This window comes from Camelus bactrianus, chromosome 9, assembly GCF_048773025.1.
Source record: "Camelus bactrianus isolate YW-2024 breed Bactrian camel chromosome 9, ASM4877302v1, whole genome shotgun sequence".
In the NCBI taxonomy this organism is placed as follows: domain Eukaryota; kingdom Metazoa; phylum Chordata; class Mammalia; order Artiodactyla; family Camelidae; genus Camelus; species Camelus bactrianus.
This window is the reverse complement of record NC_133547.1, coordinates 62,003,079-62,018,837: the sequence shown is the minus strand read 5'-3', so window position 1 is coordinate 62,018,837 and position 15,759 is coordinate 62,003,079. Positions and strand designations below refer to the sequence as shown.

At 60.0% G+C, this 15,759-nt stretch overlaps 2 protein-coding genes across 7 annotated transcripts; one reads left to right on the top strand and one right to left on the bottom strand.

The window, feature by feature from the left end:
• The first annotated feature begins 371 nt into the window (after positions 1 to 371).
• CARMIL2 (capping protein regulator and myosin 1 linker 2) lies at positions 372 to 12,750 on the top strand. 4 transcript variants are annotated; one of them, XM_074370553.1, is made up of 39 exons: positions 372 to 759; positions 1,014 to 1,108; positions 1,202 to 1,252; positions 1,493 to 1,555; positions 1,654 to 1,778; positions 1,919 to 2,010; positions 2,213 to 2,283; positions 2,400 to 2,473; positions 2,617 to 2,692; positions 2,787 to 2,875; positions 2,995 to 3,089; positions 3,169 to 3,255; positions 3,340 to 3,452; positions 3,542 to 3,619; positions 3,752 to 3,828; positions 3,919 to 4,023; positions 4,215 to 4,284; positions 4,431 to 4,512; positions 4,618 to 4,714; positions 4,803 to 4,860; positions 4,998 to 5,170; positions 5,361 to 5,523; positions 5,606 to 5,707; positions 6,769 to 6,897; positions 6,976 to 7,089; positions 7,256 to 7,416; positions 7,492 to 7,579; positions 7,754 to 7,906; positions 8,019 to 8,085; positions 8,552 to 8,787; positions 9,582 to 9,682; positions 9,759 to 10,122; positions 10,207 to 10,329; positions 11,241 to 11,277; positions 11,436 to 11,507; positions 11,635 to 11,856; positions 12,047 to 12,094; positions 12,425 to 12,502; positions 12,587 to 12,750. In XM_074370553.1, exons 1-39 carry the CDS (start codon positions 720 to 722, stop codon positions 12,697 to 12,699), a joined length of 4,182 nt encoding a protein of 1,393 aa, XP_074226654.1. In that variant the 5' UTR covers positions 372 to 719; the 3' UTR covers positions 12,700 to 12,750. The 4 variants fall into 4 exon arrangements, with proteins under 4 accessions (XP_074226654.1, XP_074226653.1, XP_074226652.1 ...); XM_074370552.1 differs by having other exon boundaries at positions 1,633 to 1,778; XM_074370551.1 differs by having other exon boundaries at positions 373 to 759; positions 12,014 to 12,094.
• On the bottom strand, positions 12,708 to 15,759 carry ACD (ACD shelterin complex subunit and telomerase recruitment factor). Of its 3 annotated transcripts, none has more exons than XM_010962481.3 (12): positions 15,319 to 15,759; positions 15,101 to 15,237; positions 14,870 to 14,963; positions 14,708 to 14,784; positions 14,535 to 14,579; positions 14,403 to 14,437; positions 14,109 to 14,260; positions 13,934 to 14,030; positions 13,765 to 13,851; positions 13,214 to 13,587; positions 12,988 to 13,079; positions 12,708 to 12,907 (listed from the first exon to the last, which is right to left on the bottom strand). In XM_010962481.3, exons 1-12 carry the CDS (start codon positions 15,550 to 15,552, stop codon positions 12,829 to 12,831), a joined length of 1,503 nt encoding a protein of 500 aa, XP_010960783.1. In that variant the 5' UTR covers positions 15,553 to 15,759; the 3' UTR covers positions 12,708 to 12,828. The 3 variants fall into 3 exon arrangements, with proteins under 3 accessions (XP_010960783.1, XP_010960784.1, XP_045378222.1); XM_010962482.3 differs by having other exon boundaries at positions 13,949 to 14,030; XM_045522266.2 differs by lacking the exon at positions 13,765 to 13,851.

Sequence of the window (15,759 nt, the reverse complement as noted above, 5' to 3'; positions counted from 1 at the left end):
GTTACACACCCAACTTGTGGCCCTGCTCCGGCTTGACCCTGATGAAGCTGAGGAACCTCTGCCACAGAGAAGGGCATCTGGGTCCATCTGGTTTTTCCACACTTTCAACAGTTTGTGTCACCCCAAGGGGATCACGGGCTCCAGGTCAGGAGCAACAGATAAGGTCCTTCAGTTTAGGACCCGGGTGTTGGGAGAGAGCCAACAAAAACACTCCTTGCTTAATAGACGCCCCTTGCGGTCCCCCGTCGTCGCCACCCCCACCCACCACTCAGCCAGCTGAGCTTTGGAGGGGACGGACAGAGGCTGGAGGCGGAGATCCCCGAGCGGGCAGCGCCCCCTGGTGCTCGAGGCAGGGACTGTGGTGCGGGGTGGAAGTAGGGGGCTAGGAACTGAAAGAGGCACGCGAGATTTTCTTGGCCACGGCACGCCCTCCTCGTGTCCACCCTAACCCAGTAGACCCTCCGCGACGGGGCGGGCAGACAGCTGGGATTCTGCCCGCCTCCTACATCGTCGCACCCGCGCGACATCTCCCGGCCCGCGAAGGCCGGGGCGGGGAGGAGCCGGGCCGGGGGCGGCCTGGCAGGAAGCAGCGCGTACCTTCCGCTGCAGGAGGAGCAGGTGGCTGCAGTGCGGGCCTGGGCCCCAGGCTTCCTGTGCGCGCCCGCCGCTACCATTTATCGTCGGAGCTTCTTGGGCCACCCGGCCGTCGGGCCGGCTCCATGGCCCAGACCCCCGACGGCATATCCTGTGAGCTGCGAGGTAAGCGCTGGCCCTTCTCGCCTGTTTGGCTGGGAGGAAGCAGTGTGGGCCCCTAAACCAGAGGCCCACACAGCGAGCCAGAGTACTGGGCAAGGGGTTTCCTCTGCTCTTCCAGAGGTTTGGTGCCCCAGATCCACGCCACTCCTTACTTGCTGGCCCATGTGTGAGCCGAGTTCCCCAAGTCTGGTACAGACTCTGGGCACAAATTGACCTCCATGGGAGGACGAGTCACCCAGCACGCTGCCCTTCCACAGGCGAGATCACCAGGTTCCTGTGGCCGAAGGAGGCAGAGCTGCTGCTGAAAACCTGGCTGCCAGACCGGGAGGGCGCTGAGCAAGTTCATGTCCTGGTATGGCTGGGACAGAGCCTGGGAGGGCTGCTGGGGACCAGGCAGAAAGAGCCTCTTGCCCTATGCAGGATGTCAGACACTTTCTCCCCTCAGGCACTGCTCCGATGGAGAGCCTACCTGCTCCACACCTGCTTCCCCCTGAGGGTGAGTCCCAGGGCCCAGTTGCCTATTGCTTTCCAGCAGTTTCCTTGATGAGGGCTGCATCTGCAGCATTGTCCATCTTGTCCTTGTGGGCCCTGCCCTTCTAACAGCACTGGGCTCCTGGCAGCAGGCAGGACTGGAGTCCCAGCAGGTCTAGCTCTGAGCACCAGGCTGCACAAAGGCCTGGGCTCCCAGGAGGGTGGTGCTCGGGCCTTGGTCCAGGCTGACCCAGGTACTCCATAGGTGGACTGCACGTTCAGCTACCTAGAGGTCCAGGCCATGGCACTGCAGGAGACACCTCCTCAGGTGAGACCCCGTGGCACCCCACCAGGGCCTGCAGCGTGGTCTTCCCCTCTCCCCACATGCCTACACAGGGAACCCAGTCTCCCACCTTCCCTCCCCAGGTCACCTTTGAGCTGGAGTCCCTGCCTGATTTGGTCCTGGAGTTTCCTGGTGCGGCTGCTGTGGAACAGCTGGCCCAGCACGTTGCTGCTGCCATTAGGAAGGTCTTCCCTCGCTCCACACTTGGGTGAGGCCCAGAAACTGAAGAGTTTGGCAGAGAAGGAGGGCAGTGGTGGGGGGGGACCGGCTCTGGCTGACACAGTGGGCTCCCCCCACTCTCAGGGGCTAGACGTCCCTTGCCCCCTTCTCCTTTATCCGCCTCTCTAGGAAGCTATTCCGGAAGCCCACACCCACCTCCATGCTGGCTCGGCTGGAGAGAAGCAGCCCTTCAGAGGCCACCTCCCCCAGCAGCCCCTGTGGTAAGGGCTAAGGTGGGGCTACACAGGGCTTCCAGTCTACTCCCTCCTGCACCCTGACCCCTGGGTATGGAGGTCTTCCAAACTGAACCGAGCTACTCAAGGAGCAGCCACCACCCAGCTCGGGGCTGATCTTCCTCCATCTCTGACTTTCATCTCTTTCCTACCCTTACCCCTGCATATCACACCCCTGGCACTTCCCCAGGTGGCTTCTCGGAGACATATGAGGCTCTGTGTGACTACAATGGCTTCCCTTTCCGAGAGGAGATTCAGTGGGTGAGAGTAGGGCCCTCTCTGGGGGCTGTGGAGACATCTGATCCCTCATGTGCTTTGAGTCCCTCCCTACCTCTTTTGGCCCCAAGCCAAGTTGGAGACACTTTCTTCCTATCCAGGATGTGGACACCATCTACCATCGTCAGGGCTGCCGCCATTTCAGCCTAGGAGACTTCAGCCATCTGGGAAGTAGGTGAGTGGCCCACCAGGATTGTGAAGAGAGGAAGAGTCTACGACCCACATTCCTGGGCGTTAGCCTCTCCATGCAGGGGGACGCTGGGCTTAGAATCTGGCTGGAGGGCCCTGAGCTCTGCCCCTGCCCCTTCTTCCACCCAGAGACCTAGCCTTGAGTGTGGCTGCGCTGTCCTACAACCTGTGGTTCCGGTGCCTCTCCTGTGTGGACATGAAGCTGGTGAGAGAGTAGGGGCAGAGAGGGGCCAGTGGTACGAGGGCCAAGGGTGCAAGGGCCAGGGTGCAGCTCACTGAGCTCCCACTCTGGTTCTCAGAGCCTTGAGGTCTCAGAACAGATTCTGCACATGATGAGTCAGTCATCACACCTGGAGGAGCTGGTGCTGGAGACCTGTGGCCTGAGGGGGTGAGGGGAATAGGGCACGGCTGGGGAGGGGAGTCTGGGAACTTGGGATGGGGAAATTAGTGGTCAGGGGAGGGGTTGGGAATCTAGGGTCAGTCTCATACCTGGGGTCTGATTCCCAGAGACTTTGTCAGGCGACTGGCCCAGGCGCTGGCAGGGCACAAGAGTTCTGGGCTGCGAGAGCTCAGCCTGGCAGGGAACCTGCTGGATGACCGAGGTATGCCCCTGAGCCTGGGGAACGCTGGGGAGGTGGCACTGGAGGAGGTGAGACCCATATGGCTGCCCCCAACCCTCAGGCGTGGCTGCGCTCAGCAGACACCTAGAGCATCGTCCTGGAGCCCTGAGGAGACTCAGCCTAGCACAAACTGGGTTGACACCACGAGGTAGGTGGGGCCTAGGATGGCATGGGGTAGGTGGAGTGGGGAGGTGGGTCAGCCTAATTGTGAGCCCCCCTCCTCCATCACTAGGAATGAGGGCTCTGGGCCGGGCACTGGCTTCCAATGCCGCCTTTGATTCTGCCTTGACCCACTTGGACCTTTCCGGAAACCCCGGGGCACTGGGAGCCTCGGAAGACAATGGGGTGAGTGGTTCCGCAGGCAATGGGATGTTAAGAAGCTCTTGGCGAGGTCATCCCTGACTCCCTCCTTCTCATCTTCATCCTCCCACCAGGACCTCTATAGTTTCCTGAGCCGTCCTAATGTTTTGACGTTCCTGAATCTCGCAAGCACCGACACCGCCCTGGACATTGTGAGGGGGTGGTCAGTGGGGGGATGATCCGTAGGGCTGGTGGCCGGGCCCAGGACCCAAAGGTCGACTGGAGGGCAGAGCGGGAAGGGGCTGAGTCCTCTGACCAGTGTAGCCCACACCCTCCTCCCGCAGCTCTTTGCAGCGCTGTCCCGCGGCTGCTGCGCCAGCCTCACCCACCTCGACGCTTCGAGGAACGTCTTCTCCCGCACGTAAGTGGGGCGGGTCCTGCGGGGGTAGGGGATATGCCGGTGCCGCCTCCCTGCGCCCGGAAGCCCACTCCTCCCACTCCTCCACCCCAGGAAGTCCCGGGCTGCGCCCGAGGCGCTGCAGCTCTTCCTAAGCCGCGCAGGGACGCTTCGACACCTGGGCCTGGCGGGCTGTAAGCTGCCCCCCGACGCGCTCAGGTCAGTGTCACTGCCCACGGCCACCCCCTCGGCCTGTGTGGCCACCACTCAGACCAAGCCTCCTGCGCTTCACCCCGCTCTTGCGGCACCCATGACCTCCCTGGTATCCTGGCCCTCCCTTCTTGCTATTGGTTCGCTCCCTGGGGCCCCTTTTCCCAGCTCCCTCCACCTCTTGCGACATTCCTTCCCAGGGCGCTTTTGGAAGGCCTCGCGCTTAACACACACATGGACAACCTGCACGTGGACCTCAGCGCTTGTGAGGTGAGCGCCCAGCCCCAAAACATGAACGGGCGGTGGGCCCACACATTGGGCGTGAGGCCGCGAGGCGGGAGCACCGAGCCGTTGGGCGCCTGATTCTCCCCACCTGTGGCCTGTTAGCTTGAACTTGCCCCACCTTCCACCTTCAGCTGCGCTCCGCAGGCGCTCAGGTGATACAAGACTTAGTGTGCGATGCTGGCGCGGTAAGCTCCCTGGATCTGGCGGATAACGGTGAGGCTGCTCAGAAACCCATCCTCCCACTATCCACTCAGTTTCCACCCCCGCCCCCCACCAGCCTAGCCTCACTTGCTTTGTGCATGACCCGAACCACCCCAGGCTTCGGCTCAGACATGGTGACTCTGGTGCTGGCCATCGGGAGGAGTCGGTCCCTGAGACATGTTGCACTTGGAAGGAACTTCAACGTCCGGTGCAAGTGAGGATCCATCCAACTCCTGGGCCTCCCAGACAGCACCCCACCACCCAGGTCCCAGCCCCCATCCAACCGCAGCCCCTGCCCACAGGGAGACCCTGGACGACGTCCTGCACCGGATTGTCCAGCTCATGCAGGATGACGACTGTGTGAGTTTACGGGACCATGTAGGATCCTCAGGCAATGGACCCTCTCACCCCTCTGACTCCTGCTCCCTGGGACCCTGGGACCCGCACTCCTTGTTGATGCCTAACTCCAACCACAAATGGCATTCTCTGAACCACAGCCCCTGCAGTCTCTGTCCGTGGCTGAGTCGCGGCTGAAGCTGGGCGCAGGCGTCCTACTCCGGGCCCTCGGCACCAATCCAAACTTGACAGCCCTGGATATCAGTGGCAACGCCATGGGGGACACCGGGGCCAAGATGCTGGCAAAGGCACTTCGGATCAACACGAGACTCCGGTGGGTAGGGTCAGGGGGGTGGGACCAATGAGGGAGGAGGGCATGTGTGGAGGGGCTCACCGAGTTGAGGGGCAGGGCTGAATGAAGCCGAGTAGATGGAGTGCACCGGTGCTCCAGGCGAATGGAAAGGCCAGCGAGGTTGGGTGGGGCCTTGTGGAGCTCCGCCCCAACTGAAGCCCAGCCCGCCCAGGTCTGTGGTCTGGGACCGGAACCACACGTCTGCTCTTGGCCTGCTGGACGTTGCACAGGCCCTGGAGCAGAACCGCAGCCTGAAGGCCATGCCTCTGCCACTGAACGATGTGGCCCAGGCGCAGCGCAGCCGCCCTGAACTCACAGCACGTGCAGTGCATCAGGTGGGGCTTCCCTCTCTTCCCCTGCCCTGCTCTGCACCTGAGTCCTGTCCCCCTGACACTTCTTGATATCTCTTGTGCCCAGATCCAAGCCTGTCTCTTGAGGAACAACCGCACAGACCATACCTCTACTGAGAGTACCTCCCGCCCTCAGCCACTAAGTCTGGGGTCAGACCCTTCTGAGCAGGTCAGAGTCCACTCCCTTAACCTTGAGAACACACAGAAAGTAGGGGAGGGGGAGAGCTGTGGCAGCTGAGAGCTTCCATGAATCTGAGGGTCTGACTTTCCCTGGGGCCAGGGTGCCTGAATTCTGCTGTCCCAGACAAGTCCTTCTCCTTGGTCTGGAGAGGAGCACATGGCTCCTGAAATAGCTCCCAAAAATAACACTCCTGGCTACCTTTCTTAAGCATTTAAAAAGGCTCTCCTCTTAAAGATGGGAAGTATTTTTAAATCTTCAATCAATTCTCCCCACCCCTGATTGTAGCCCTGCCTGTGACTTCCCATTCACAGGGCTCCCTTCCTCTCTCCACTGACCTCTATTGTGGCCAAACCCAGCAACCCTTTTTCTGGCTTCATCTCCCTCTACTACCTTGCCTTGGTGAGATGTTCCCCACCTCTCCATTCCCAAATCCCACTTCTCTCCCAAGCTCCAGAACCCAGGCATCTTGACCCAGACATCCTGCAGGGGCTTCACATTCTATACATCTTCATATGATCTCATCATCTCCCACAAACTCATCTCTCTACCCTAGCACCCAATCTCACTGGTGCCCACACCCACCAAGTACTTTGGACAGAGCTTCAGTCCAGCTCTCTCTTGGCCACATTGAAGCCCCCACAGACCTCCTTGGTTGTGCCTCTTGACGAGTTATCAGACACACCACTCCTTACGCGCACCCGACTATCCCTCACTCCCCCAGTCCTTCCTCTATGGCCCCTCATTCCCATTTCTCTCCATCCCTCAGTCTATCCGCTACGTGGATGATGAACAGACTGAGTTTCTAAAACACAGACATGACTAACAGTTCCTTTCATTCCTATTCTGGATACTTAGGGTATAAAGTCACTACAATGAACAAAAGGAGACACTGCTCTCCCTCCTTGAACAGATAGGGTTCCTAAGTGGTTGGCCTGATGGTATCATCTTCAGGACCTCACCCAACCTGCTGGAGACCTTGGGAAGGAGGCAGTCAGGGTCTGGGGGAGTGGGAGAGGACCAGGCTGAGACTGATTCCTCTTTCTCTCTAGGAAGTGAATGAATTGTGTCAGTCAGTGCAGGAGCATGTGGAGCTGCTGGGCTGTGGAGCTGGGCCCCAGGGTGAAGCTGCTGTGCACCAGGCTGAGGATGCCATACAAAATGCCAACTTCTCTCTCAGTGTGAGCACCCCCTCCCCTATGAGGACCCTTACCTTCTTAGGTGTCAAATTGCAAGTCCTTTTCCTCTTTGGCCTCTAGATTCTCCCCATTCTATATGAGGCTGGGAGCTCCCCAAGCCATCAATGGCAGCTGCGGCAGAAGCTGGAGGGCCTCCTGGGACAGGTGGGCGAGGTCTGCCGCCAGGACATTCAGGTGAGATGGTGCCCTTGCCCCAGCCCCACCTCCATATGCAGGCTTGGCCTCCATCCATAGGCTTGACTGTGACAACCCGTGAGTCAATACTGGTGGGGGACTGGAGCCTCAAGCCAGTTGGTCTGGGCCCCAACCACACCTTCCCTATGCTCTGACCTTTACCCAGGACTTCACTCAGGCCACACTGAACACAACAAGGAGCCTCTGCCCACAGATGCTGCAGGGACCCAGGTGGAGGGAGCAGCTAGAGGGGGTCCTGGTGGGTTCAAGGGGTCTCCCGGAGCTGCTCCCAGAGCACTTGCTGCAAGATGCCTTCACTAGGCTCAGGTAGGCCGGATGGGGCTGGGCTGGACTGAGCTGGGTAGAGACAGCACACTAACCCTTGCCCTCGCTTGCCCTCAGGGACATGCGGCTGTCAGTCACAGGGACCTTGGCAGAGAGCATTGTGGCTCAGGCTCTGGCAGGTCTGAGTGCAGCCCGGGATCGGCTGGTGAGCAGGAACTTACACACACACACAAACACAGTGACCTGGCCTCTGACCTGAAGGGGTTCTGTAACGTCTTCTGGGGCCATGTAGCCCAAGGGTATTTCAGGGTTTCCTTAGCACTGGTGGGACTATGGCTGAGGCCCTGCCTGCCCATCTTTGAGGTGCTTGGTATTGCAGGTGGAGAGTCTGGCTCAACAGGCAACAGAGGCAATGCCCCCTGTCGTACTGGCACTGGATGGAGGTGAGCCCAGCCCCCTTGGGCCTGGGGAGCTGGAAGGTCTTTTCTTCCCTGAGAAGGAGACGGAAAAGGAGGATGAAGAGGAGCAGAAGGTAGGTGGTCCCAGAACTGGGCCTAGAATCCCAGATCTTCCCATCTTGTTCTGGAGTGTGGAAGGTGGGGAGGCAGCTCTCTGCCCTAGGCTGAGTTTGCCCTCTCCACCAGGATGACAGTCCTCCACAGGAATGGCCTGAATGCATTCACTGCCTTCACCTAGTCCCCTCCACTCACAGTAAGTCGGGACCCAGGAAAGGGTTGGACTGAAGCTCTGTTAGACCGGGACACATTCATTCAGCTGTCTCGGGAACTCCCTGACCCTTGACGGGGCCAGACCAGGACCCTCGGGGCAACCTGCAAAGTTGAAGTTTGCTGTGGTCAGTCAACACCGGGTGGGACCTAAGCAGACCAGGGCCCGGACAACGTCTCCGCTCACCTCCCCCCGCCCCCGCCCCCTTCCCTACCCCCAGGACGCGCATGCTTGGAGGCGGTGCGGAGCCGCGCGCTGCTCGGAGCCGCGCTCAGCACCACGGACAGCGGTGGGGGAGGGGCGGTCAGGGGGGCGGGCGGTGTAGCCGGGCCCCTCCCCGCGCCCTGGGCGGGTCCCCTGCCGCCCTAGCGCCGCCGCTGCCGCCGCTGCTGCCGCTGCTGCCACTTCCCCGGGCTTGGCGCTCGGTGCTCTTCTGGTGCCCTCCCCTCAGGTGCTGCTGAGGAACCAGAGCCGGAGCCCGAGCTGGCGGCTCCAGGGGAAGATGCAGAGCCGCAGGCGGGGCCGTCCGCTCGTGGCTCTCCGAGCCCAGCTGCCCCCGGGCCCCAGGCCGGCCCGCTGCCTCGCATGGACCTGCCACCCGCCGGGCAGCCCCTGCGCCATCCGACCCGGGCCCGGCCGCGGCCGCGGCGCCAGCACCACCACCGCCCACCGCCGGGGGGCCCCCAGGTGAGCGCCCTCCCCCTATTCCAGAGCTCATGGAATTGGGGGTTGCGAGTGGCCCATTCGCTCCTTACGGCTGATGGCAGGCAGGGAGGTGGGTAGTGGGGGCCCAAGACCACCTGGTCATATGTCTGAGTCCTGGCCTCTTCCTGGCCACCCTTACCCCAGGTTATGTTCATGCGGGGTCACGGGTATCAGGATTTCGTTGGGGATGCGCCTGGACTCCGCTTCAGGTTGACTGCTGCATGGGTGGATGTGCGAGAGGGTGTCCGTCTTATCTTCCCTCCCCCAGGGTTATGAAAGATGCTAGGCCCTGGGCTGTGGGGACAATCCTGCATGTACTGCACGTCCGGCGGGTGTATGTGTGGGCCGGGTGCTGGCGCGGGCAGTGGGCACAGGGAGGAAGGCGGGGGAGCTGACATGAGGCCCCCTCAGAGGGTCTGACGCAGCAGCAGGCACTGCCGAGCCGGCAGCAGGCCGGGTGGGGTGGGGGTGGGGGGTACTGCAAGGAACTGTTTGGGCAAGTGGCAACGTGGGACCCTGGGGCGAGTAGGTTCTAGCCTCCTGGTGACCAGGTGGTTGAGGGTGTGTAGGATACTCTTTGGGACAAGAATGGGTGTGTGCTGTGTACTTCCAGGGCCAACTACAGGTGAGGGGGGAGAGCTTGTGTCAGCAGCCCTGTAGGGTCACCCCAGCTCCCAGGTCCTGGAGTTGCCCAGGCCATACTGTTGGACAAGGGAGGTGGGGAGAAGTCAACATTTGCACTCAGCCCTGATCTTTAACCCTGTGGTGTCCCTCAGGTACCCCCAGCCCTGCCACAGGAAGGAAATGGGCTCAGTGCCCGTGTGGATGAGGGTGTGGAAGAATTCTTCTCCAAAAGGCTGATCCATCAGGATCACCTGTGAGTGAGGGGCAAGTTGCAAGGGGTGGGAGAGGGTGGGATGGGCCTTCCCACTCACTGCTGGCTGTTCCCACAGCTGGGCCCCCGAGGAGGACCCGGCCACTGAGGGGGGTACCACCCCTGTCCCCCGCACACTTCGAAAGAAGCTTGGCACCCTCTTTGCCTTCAAGAAGCCTCGTTCAACACGTGGGCCACGGCCTGATCTAGAGACCAGCCCTGGAGCAGCTACCCGAACTCGAAAAACTACACTTGGGGACCTATTGCGGCCACCAGCCCGTCCTGGGCGTGGTGAGGAGCCTGCTGGGGCCGAGGGGGGCACCAGCAGCCCTGACCCTACCCGCAGGAGTCGGCCTCGATATACTCGGGAAAGCAAGGCTTACTCAATGATACTGCTACCTGCTGAGGAGGAGGAGACAACATTGGGTGTCAGACCTGACAAGGTGAGGCCTGGTAACAGGGAGTGAGGGCTCTGTTGGAACTGAGGGCAGTGAGCTCTTTCCCCACTGTGGTATCTCTGTCCTCAGCGGCGGCCCCTGGAGCGGGGAGACACAGAGCTGGCTCCATCCTTTGAACAGCGGGTTCAAGTGATGTTGCAGAGGATTGGCGTGAGCAGAGGCAGTGGGAATGCCGAAGGCAAGAGGAAACAAGTGAGTTGGGAAGGGACACAAGTGCTCAGTGAGGGAGCAGGTGACATGTGGCTTGTTTTATGTGGGTATTTATGTGACCAGAAGATTCATGACACACAGACAGGTCTGTTAGTTTTAACCCCTCCCCTTCAAGTAGTCATCAGATTCACCTTTTCTTATCTCTTGGCTTTGGTCCTGGCACAGGCCACTGATACCTCCCCTCCTTGAAGCTGGGAGAATCCTTTCTCTGCAGATCATACAGAAATCTGACCTTGTCACCTGCATTTCAAACAGGAAGTCCTCCAGGGGCTCCCTATCAAGACATTTGCCCTGACTCCTAATCCTGCCTCCAGGCCCAGTGGGGTCTCAGCCCAGGTCCCTGCTTTCATCTCACTGCTCTCAACCCCGGTTGCATCTCAGAGCTTCTACACAGGTTCCTCTGTCAGGAACTCCTCCTCCCTGCCTCACTTCCAGCTTCTTATCACCACCTATGGTTACACCAGATTCCTCTTCATATAACCCTACAGGTCCCTGTGGGCTTTCCTTGACTCTCTTCCATGTCCACCCTTTTAATACTGCTGTCTGATCATAGATCCTAGAAAGAACCATCACCCTATGAACTATCCCTTAAATAAGTTTTTAAGAAAATAAACACATATAAAATGAGACAGCTTGAATTTAGAAACAATAAGGTATAGAAAATGAATCACAGAATTAAGAACACTTTATCTGTGTATCTGTGCTTGCATATGCTTTTTCTCTGTGTTTACTGTCTACCATCCCAGACTGCAAGCTCCAGGAGGACCAGAACTGGGTTTGCCATGTTCTTGCCCAGCCCACAGTGGGCATTTAGTGGTGGTTATAAAAATGAAAAGGACAAGACTAGCATGAAGGTGGGACAGGACTGAGTTTGCTTTCCCTGTTCCTTACAGAGCAAAGACGGAGAAATCAAGAAGGCTGGCTCGGATGGTGAGACCCTGGGCTAAGGCTGTACATTTTGGGGGAAGGGGATGTCCTTAGAGATAGCCCCCAAGGGATTTGCTCTCCTTGGGAGGGAGTGGGAGAAGCCATGTTTTTCTCCCCCTCACCAAGGTCTGGTGCCTAAGCCTCCAGCCCTGCCTTTGCAGGTGACATTATGGACAGTTCCACAGAGGCCCCTCCCATCTCAATCAAGTCCCGCACCCACTCTGTGTCTGCTGGTGAGTAAGGGCCACTGTGTCTGGTGGGGGACATGCAGGGATGGACAGGCCATAGTGGGTCAGATCATTGGTCAGGCTCACCTCCAATGCATAGCCCAGGTCTTGGCTAACACCCTTCTCCCTGCAGACCCTTCATGCAGACCTGGGCCAGGGGGCCAGGGGCCTGAGTCTGCCACCTGGAAGACACTGGGGCAGCAGCTGAATGCAGAGCTCCGGGGCCGTGGTTGGGGCCAACAAGATGGTCCGGGCCCCCCGTCCCCTTGTCCCAGCCCAAGCCCCCGAAGAGCCAGCCCCTCCCCAGACAGCCTGGGCCTCCCAGAGGATCCTTGCTTAGGCTCCAGGAATGAAGGTAAGCAGATATTCTAGCTCCCACTCCAGAATTGGGCTAGTGACTAGAGGAGTCCCTGCTAGGAACTCAGCTCCTATGGGGATCCTGAAGGTGGGAGGCAAGGGCTGGAGTGGGGGCAGCTGTTGGGACCATACCCTGACACCCTGGCCTCCCCCAGATGGCCAGCTGAGGCCGAGGCCTGTCTCAGCAGGGCGACGAGCAGTGTCTGTGCATGAGGACCAGCTCCAGGCCCCTGCTGGTGAGGGGAGACACTTCCATGTGTGCTTGAGTGCAAGAGGAGATGGTAGAGGGTGGGCTCCCTTCTTCGCTCTGGTCCTCGGAGGGGACCACCAGTGGCGTGAGGGGTTGAGAAATTAAGGAGCCAGAAGGCCAGGAGCAAGGGTCTGAGAAGCCCTTCCTACTAGCCCTGGCTCCACGTCCACAAGAGCAACCACTGCCAGGGGTGGGTGGGTGCAGGGGAAGGGGGAGGCTCTAAAGGCAAGTGTGTGTACACATGCTGGAGGTGGGGAGGTGGGGGTTGAGGACAGGCAAGTCCTTAGCTACCCTCCCCAAATCCTGTATCCCTCAGAACGGCCCCTGCGCCTGCAGCGCTCCCCTGTCCTCAAGCGCAGGCCAAAGCTTGAGGCACCTCCATCTCCAAGCGTAGGTAAGAGGGGGCTGGGACCAGCTGGGAGGGTGGCAGGACTGCTCAGTCCAATCCTGACTCCTCTTTCCCCTTCTCCTGGTGCAGGATCTGGCCTTGGAGCCGAGCCTTTGCCCCTTCAGCCTACAGCGCCCTCCAGCCCTGAGTGGAGCCCACCCTCCTCAGCCACAGACCAAAGAGGCGGCGGCCCCAGCCCCTGATCGCCTCCTTTCTTGCCGCATGAGATTATTTTATTAAAAAACTCAGAAGAAGCCAGTGTGGAGCACTGTTTATCCACCCCCAGGCCTGGATCTGTGTGCACACATCCTCCCATGTGCTCACACGACCCCTCACACCTGGGTTAGTTCAGAATCCAGCTGTGGCTCCATCAGAAAGTGCAAGGCCCAGGCCACAAGCTGGGGAGGGAGCCTGGGAAGAGAACCATGGCTATAGGTCAATGGGGACTGGGATGGGTGACCAAGAGTGTGGGGGCGGCCCAAGGCACTTACCTGGCAGCTTGGATCTGGGCACAGACAGAGGGGCAGGGTGGCTCATACTCATATTGGAAGGCAGAACCATCACGATGCCTCTTTGGGGGATCCTGAAGTGGGTATGGTGTCTGAAGAGAGGCCAAAAAGGCCCCCAACCCCCTCCAAGGATACCCTCAGCCCCCTTCCCATCTCTACCCAAGGCCCACCCCATTCGACCCTCCAGTTGTAGGGGGGCTATGCTCACCCAGACAGGGCTGGACTCCAGAGCTCCCTTGGTGGCTCTTGTCCTTGGGGAGTGCTGCCAGGTCTCAGGGGTTAACCCTAGCTCCTTGAACTCCAGGCTAGGTTTCTGGGCCCTGGTTACATGGGCCTGGTGTGGACTGAGGAGATGGCCAGTGGGTGACAGACTTGGGGTATAGCTCAGGAGTGGGGACTTGAGTACACAGCTAGGTTGTGGGGAACTGGTGGGCAGGGGGCCAGGGGCTGAGCAGATGGCTGGTAGGGGCTGGGAGCTGCCCTTCTGCACTGGGTCTGGAGCAGCCAAGGACAGGGCAGGCAGAAGGCTACTGCTGGCACCGCTTTCCTCTGACAGCATGTGGCTGGGTAAAGCAGGGGTTCCTGAGGAAGAGGGGACTCACCATGGACACAGCCCTCTCAACTCACACCAGCTGAGTGATCTGTGAGCTTAGGCGGGACTGTGTTCCTCCCCTACCCAGCTGTGCACCCTTTTGCAGCATCCCATGCAGCCCAGGAACCTGACAGCAGCAAGAGCATGGGGCCTGAGCACCACCTTACCTGAGGAAGTGGGTGAGGAAGGAGGAGAGGAGATCAGGGTCAGCGATAGGTCCTGTAAAGCCGGGTGTGGTGGGGGTAGCTCAGGGCCTGGGGGCCAGGGGAGGCTTATCAGCATTGTGGGCACTGTGCACACAGCTACTCCCCTCTTGACCTCTCCTGTCCTCCTTACCCTGTGGCCTCTGACCTGGGCCCAGGGAGCTCAGGATTTGCTGGTCATTCTCAGAGATGTGCAGCCATAGGCTGGGGACAGTGTACACAGCTTCTCCCTGTGGGATGTGAACTTTCAGCCTGGCCTTTGCATAACTCCCCACCCTGACATTTCCCAAGGGAAGTCCCAGACTGACCGTGGCCCTGCAGCGTGAGGCGGTCCAGCGGGTGAGAGGGGGTGCTGTGCAAGGGCCTGCCAGCATCAGACAGCTCTCAGCCAGGCGCACTAGCGTCCCCCAATGCTCCTGGTCCTCTTGTACCTCATCCAGAAGTTGGGACAGTGAAAGGCCTGGGAGCAGGGGACCAGGGAATGGGCTAAAGCTCAAAGAAGAGGAAGGGCAGGGTAGGGGCGAGGGGAAGGAGGGCTTATCAAGGAAGCAAGAGAGATCACTCTACAGGAGTTAGGGCAAATGGCCAACCCCTATAAGTACCTGCACTGGGGGAGATGGATTCTGAAAGATGCTGCCTAGAGAAACAGAGGGGACATGCTTGAGGAACAATCCTATCTACATACATCTGCCATTCTCTGACCAGTTGGCCCAAGAGTCTAACCCCAAACTCACTCCAAGCAGTCGTATAGTTTTTCCCGCACATCCGGGTCCTGATTGCTGAGAAAGAGAAGGGAATAGGCAGTCAGTGTTACTAGGGGCCCAAGCTCTCACACCCAAAACGCCTATGCCAACGCCAGCCAGGTCTGGGTGGGGAGAACAGTTGGGAGGGTGGGGTCATCACTTACCAACCAGTCACCTGTTCCCGGGGCTGCTCCGTGGGCAGTAGGCTGAAGCGGTCCACCTGGAGGTAGAACTCCGCGGGCTGGAGAGGTGAGTTTGGGAACGGGTCTCAGGAGTTGTCAGGAAGTCAAGCCCACTAACTCACCCAAGCCAGCCTCACCACTCACCGCGCCTCCCTCAGCGACTTGGACGCGGACCTCGCAGTCTTGCAGCAGCAGCAGCCGGCCTTCTGCCCCTCGAAAGCCGAACTCCTTCTCCTCCCTGCGAAGAGCCGGACCTTCACTGCCTAGCCCGACTGAACACAGCCCCACCAGCCCGGGGCCCGCCCTCCTTGGGCTCAAGCCTCGCGCTCTCCTACTGGACTCCGATCTCCCCAGGCCCCGCGGAGCCTCTCTCACCAGTCCGAGGCGTTGAGGGCCTCCCGCGTCACCAAGCATCGGATACTGTGGGTCCCGTCGGACACAAGCAGCGAGGCCCCGACGTCAGACTTGCCAGCGGCGCTGGATGGACCGGGGGCCTCGGCTTCCTGCAGTACCTGACAGGGGGACCGGCATCAAACCCACTGCCCTGGGGCCCCGCCCTGGTCTCAGGCCCCGAAAGTAGCGGGGGGGCTCACCTTGAGCAGCTGCCCCGCTCGCGGGCTTGACAGTGCCTCTGATCCTAGGACCAGCTCTCGAATCCAGGGTCGCAGGACCAGGCTTCCCACGCCTGCCATTCCCAACGCTGTACACAGCAGAGGACCACTAGCACTGGTTTCCCGCTGGCGCCGCGGCCCCGCCTCTCGTCGGAAGAGGAAGCGCAAGATGGCTGGGTGGGACCCAAGGTCGAGGCCCCGCCCGTGAGCGTGCATGCGCGTGCGCACAAGCGTGTCCTATTCCGAAACTTGTGTGAAGATTCCCGTTGAATCAATTGGATGCTGTCCTGCTTAGCATCTCTCCAAGCAGTGGCCTGGAGTTTGGGCTGTTCGTCAAATCTTCCGTAGCAGTGGGCAGGAAGGGGCCAAGGGCTGGCTCGGATGGAAAGTGAGGGATCTGAAGCCTGAGACTGCAGCCAAGAG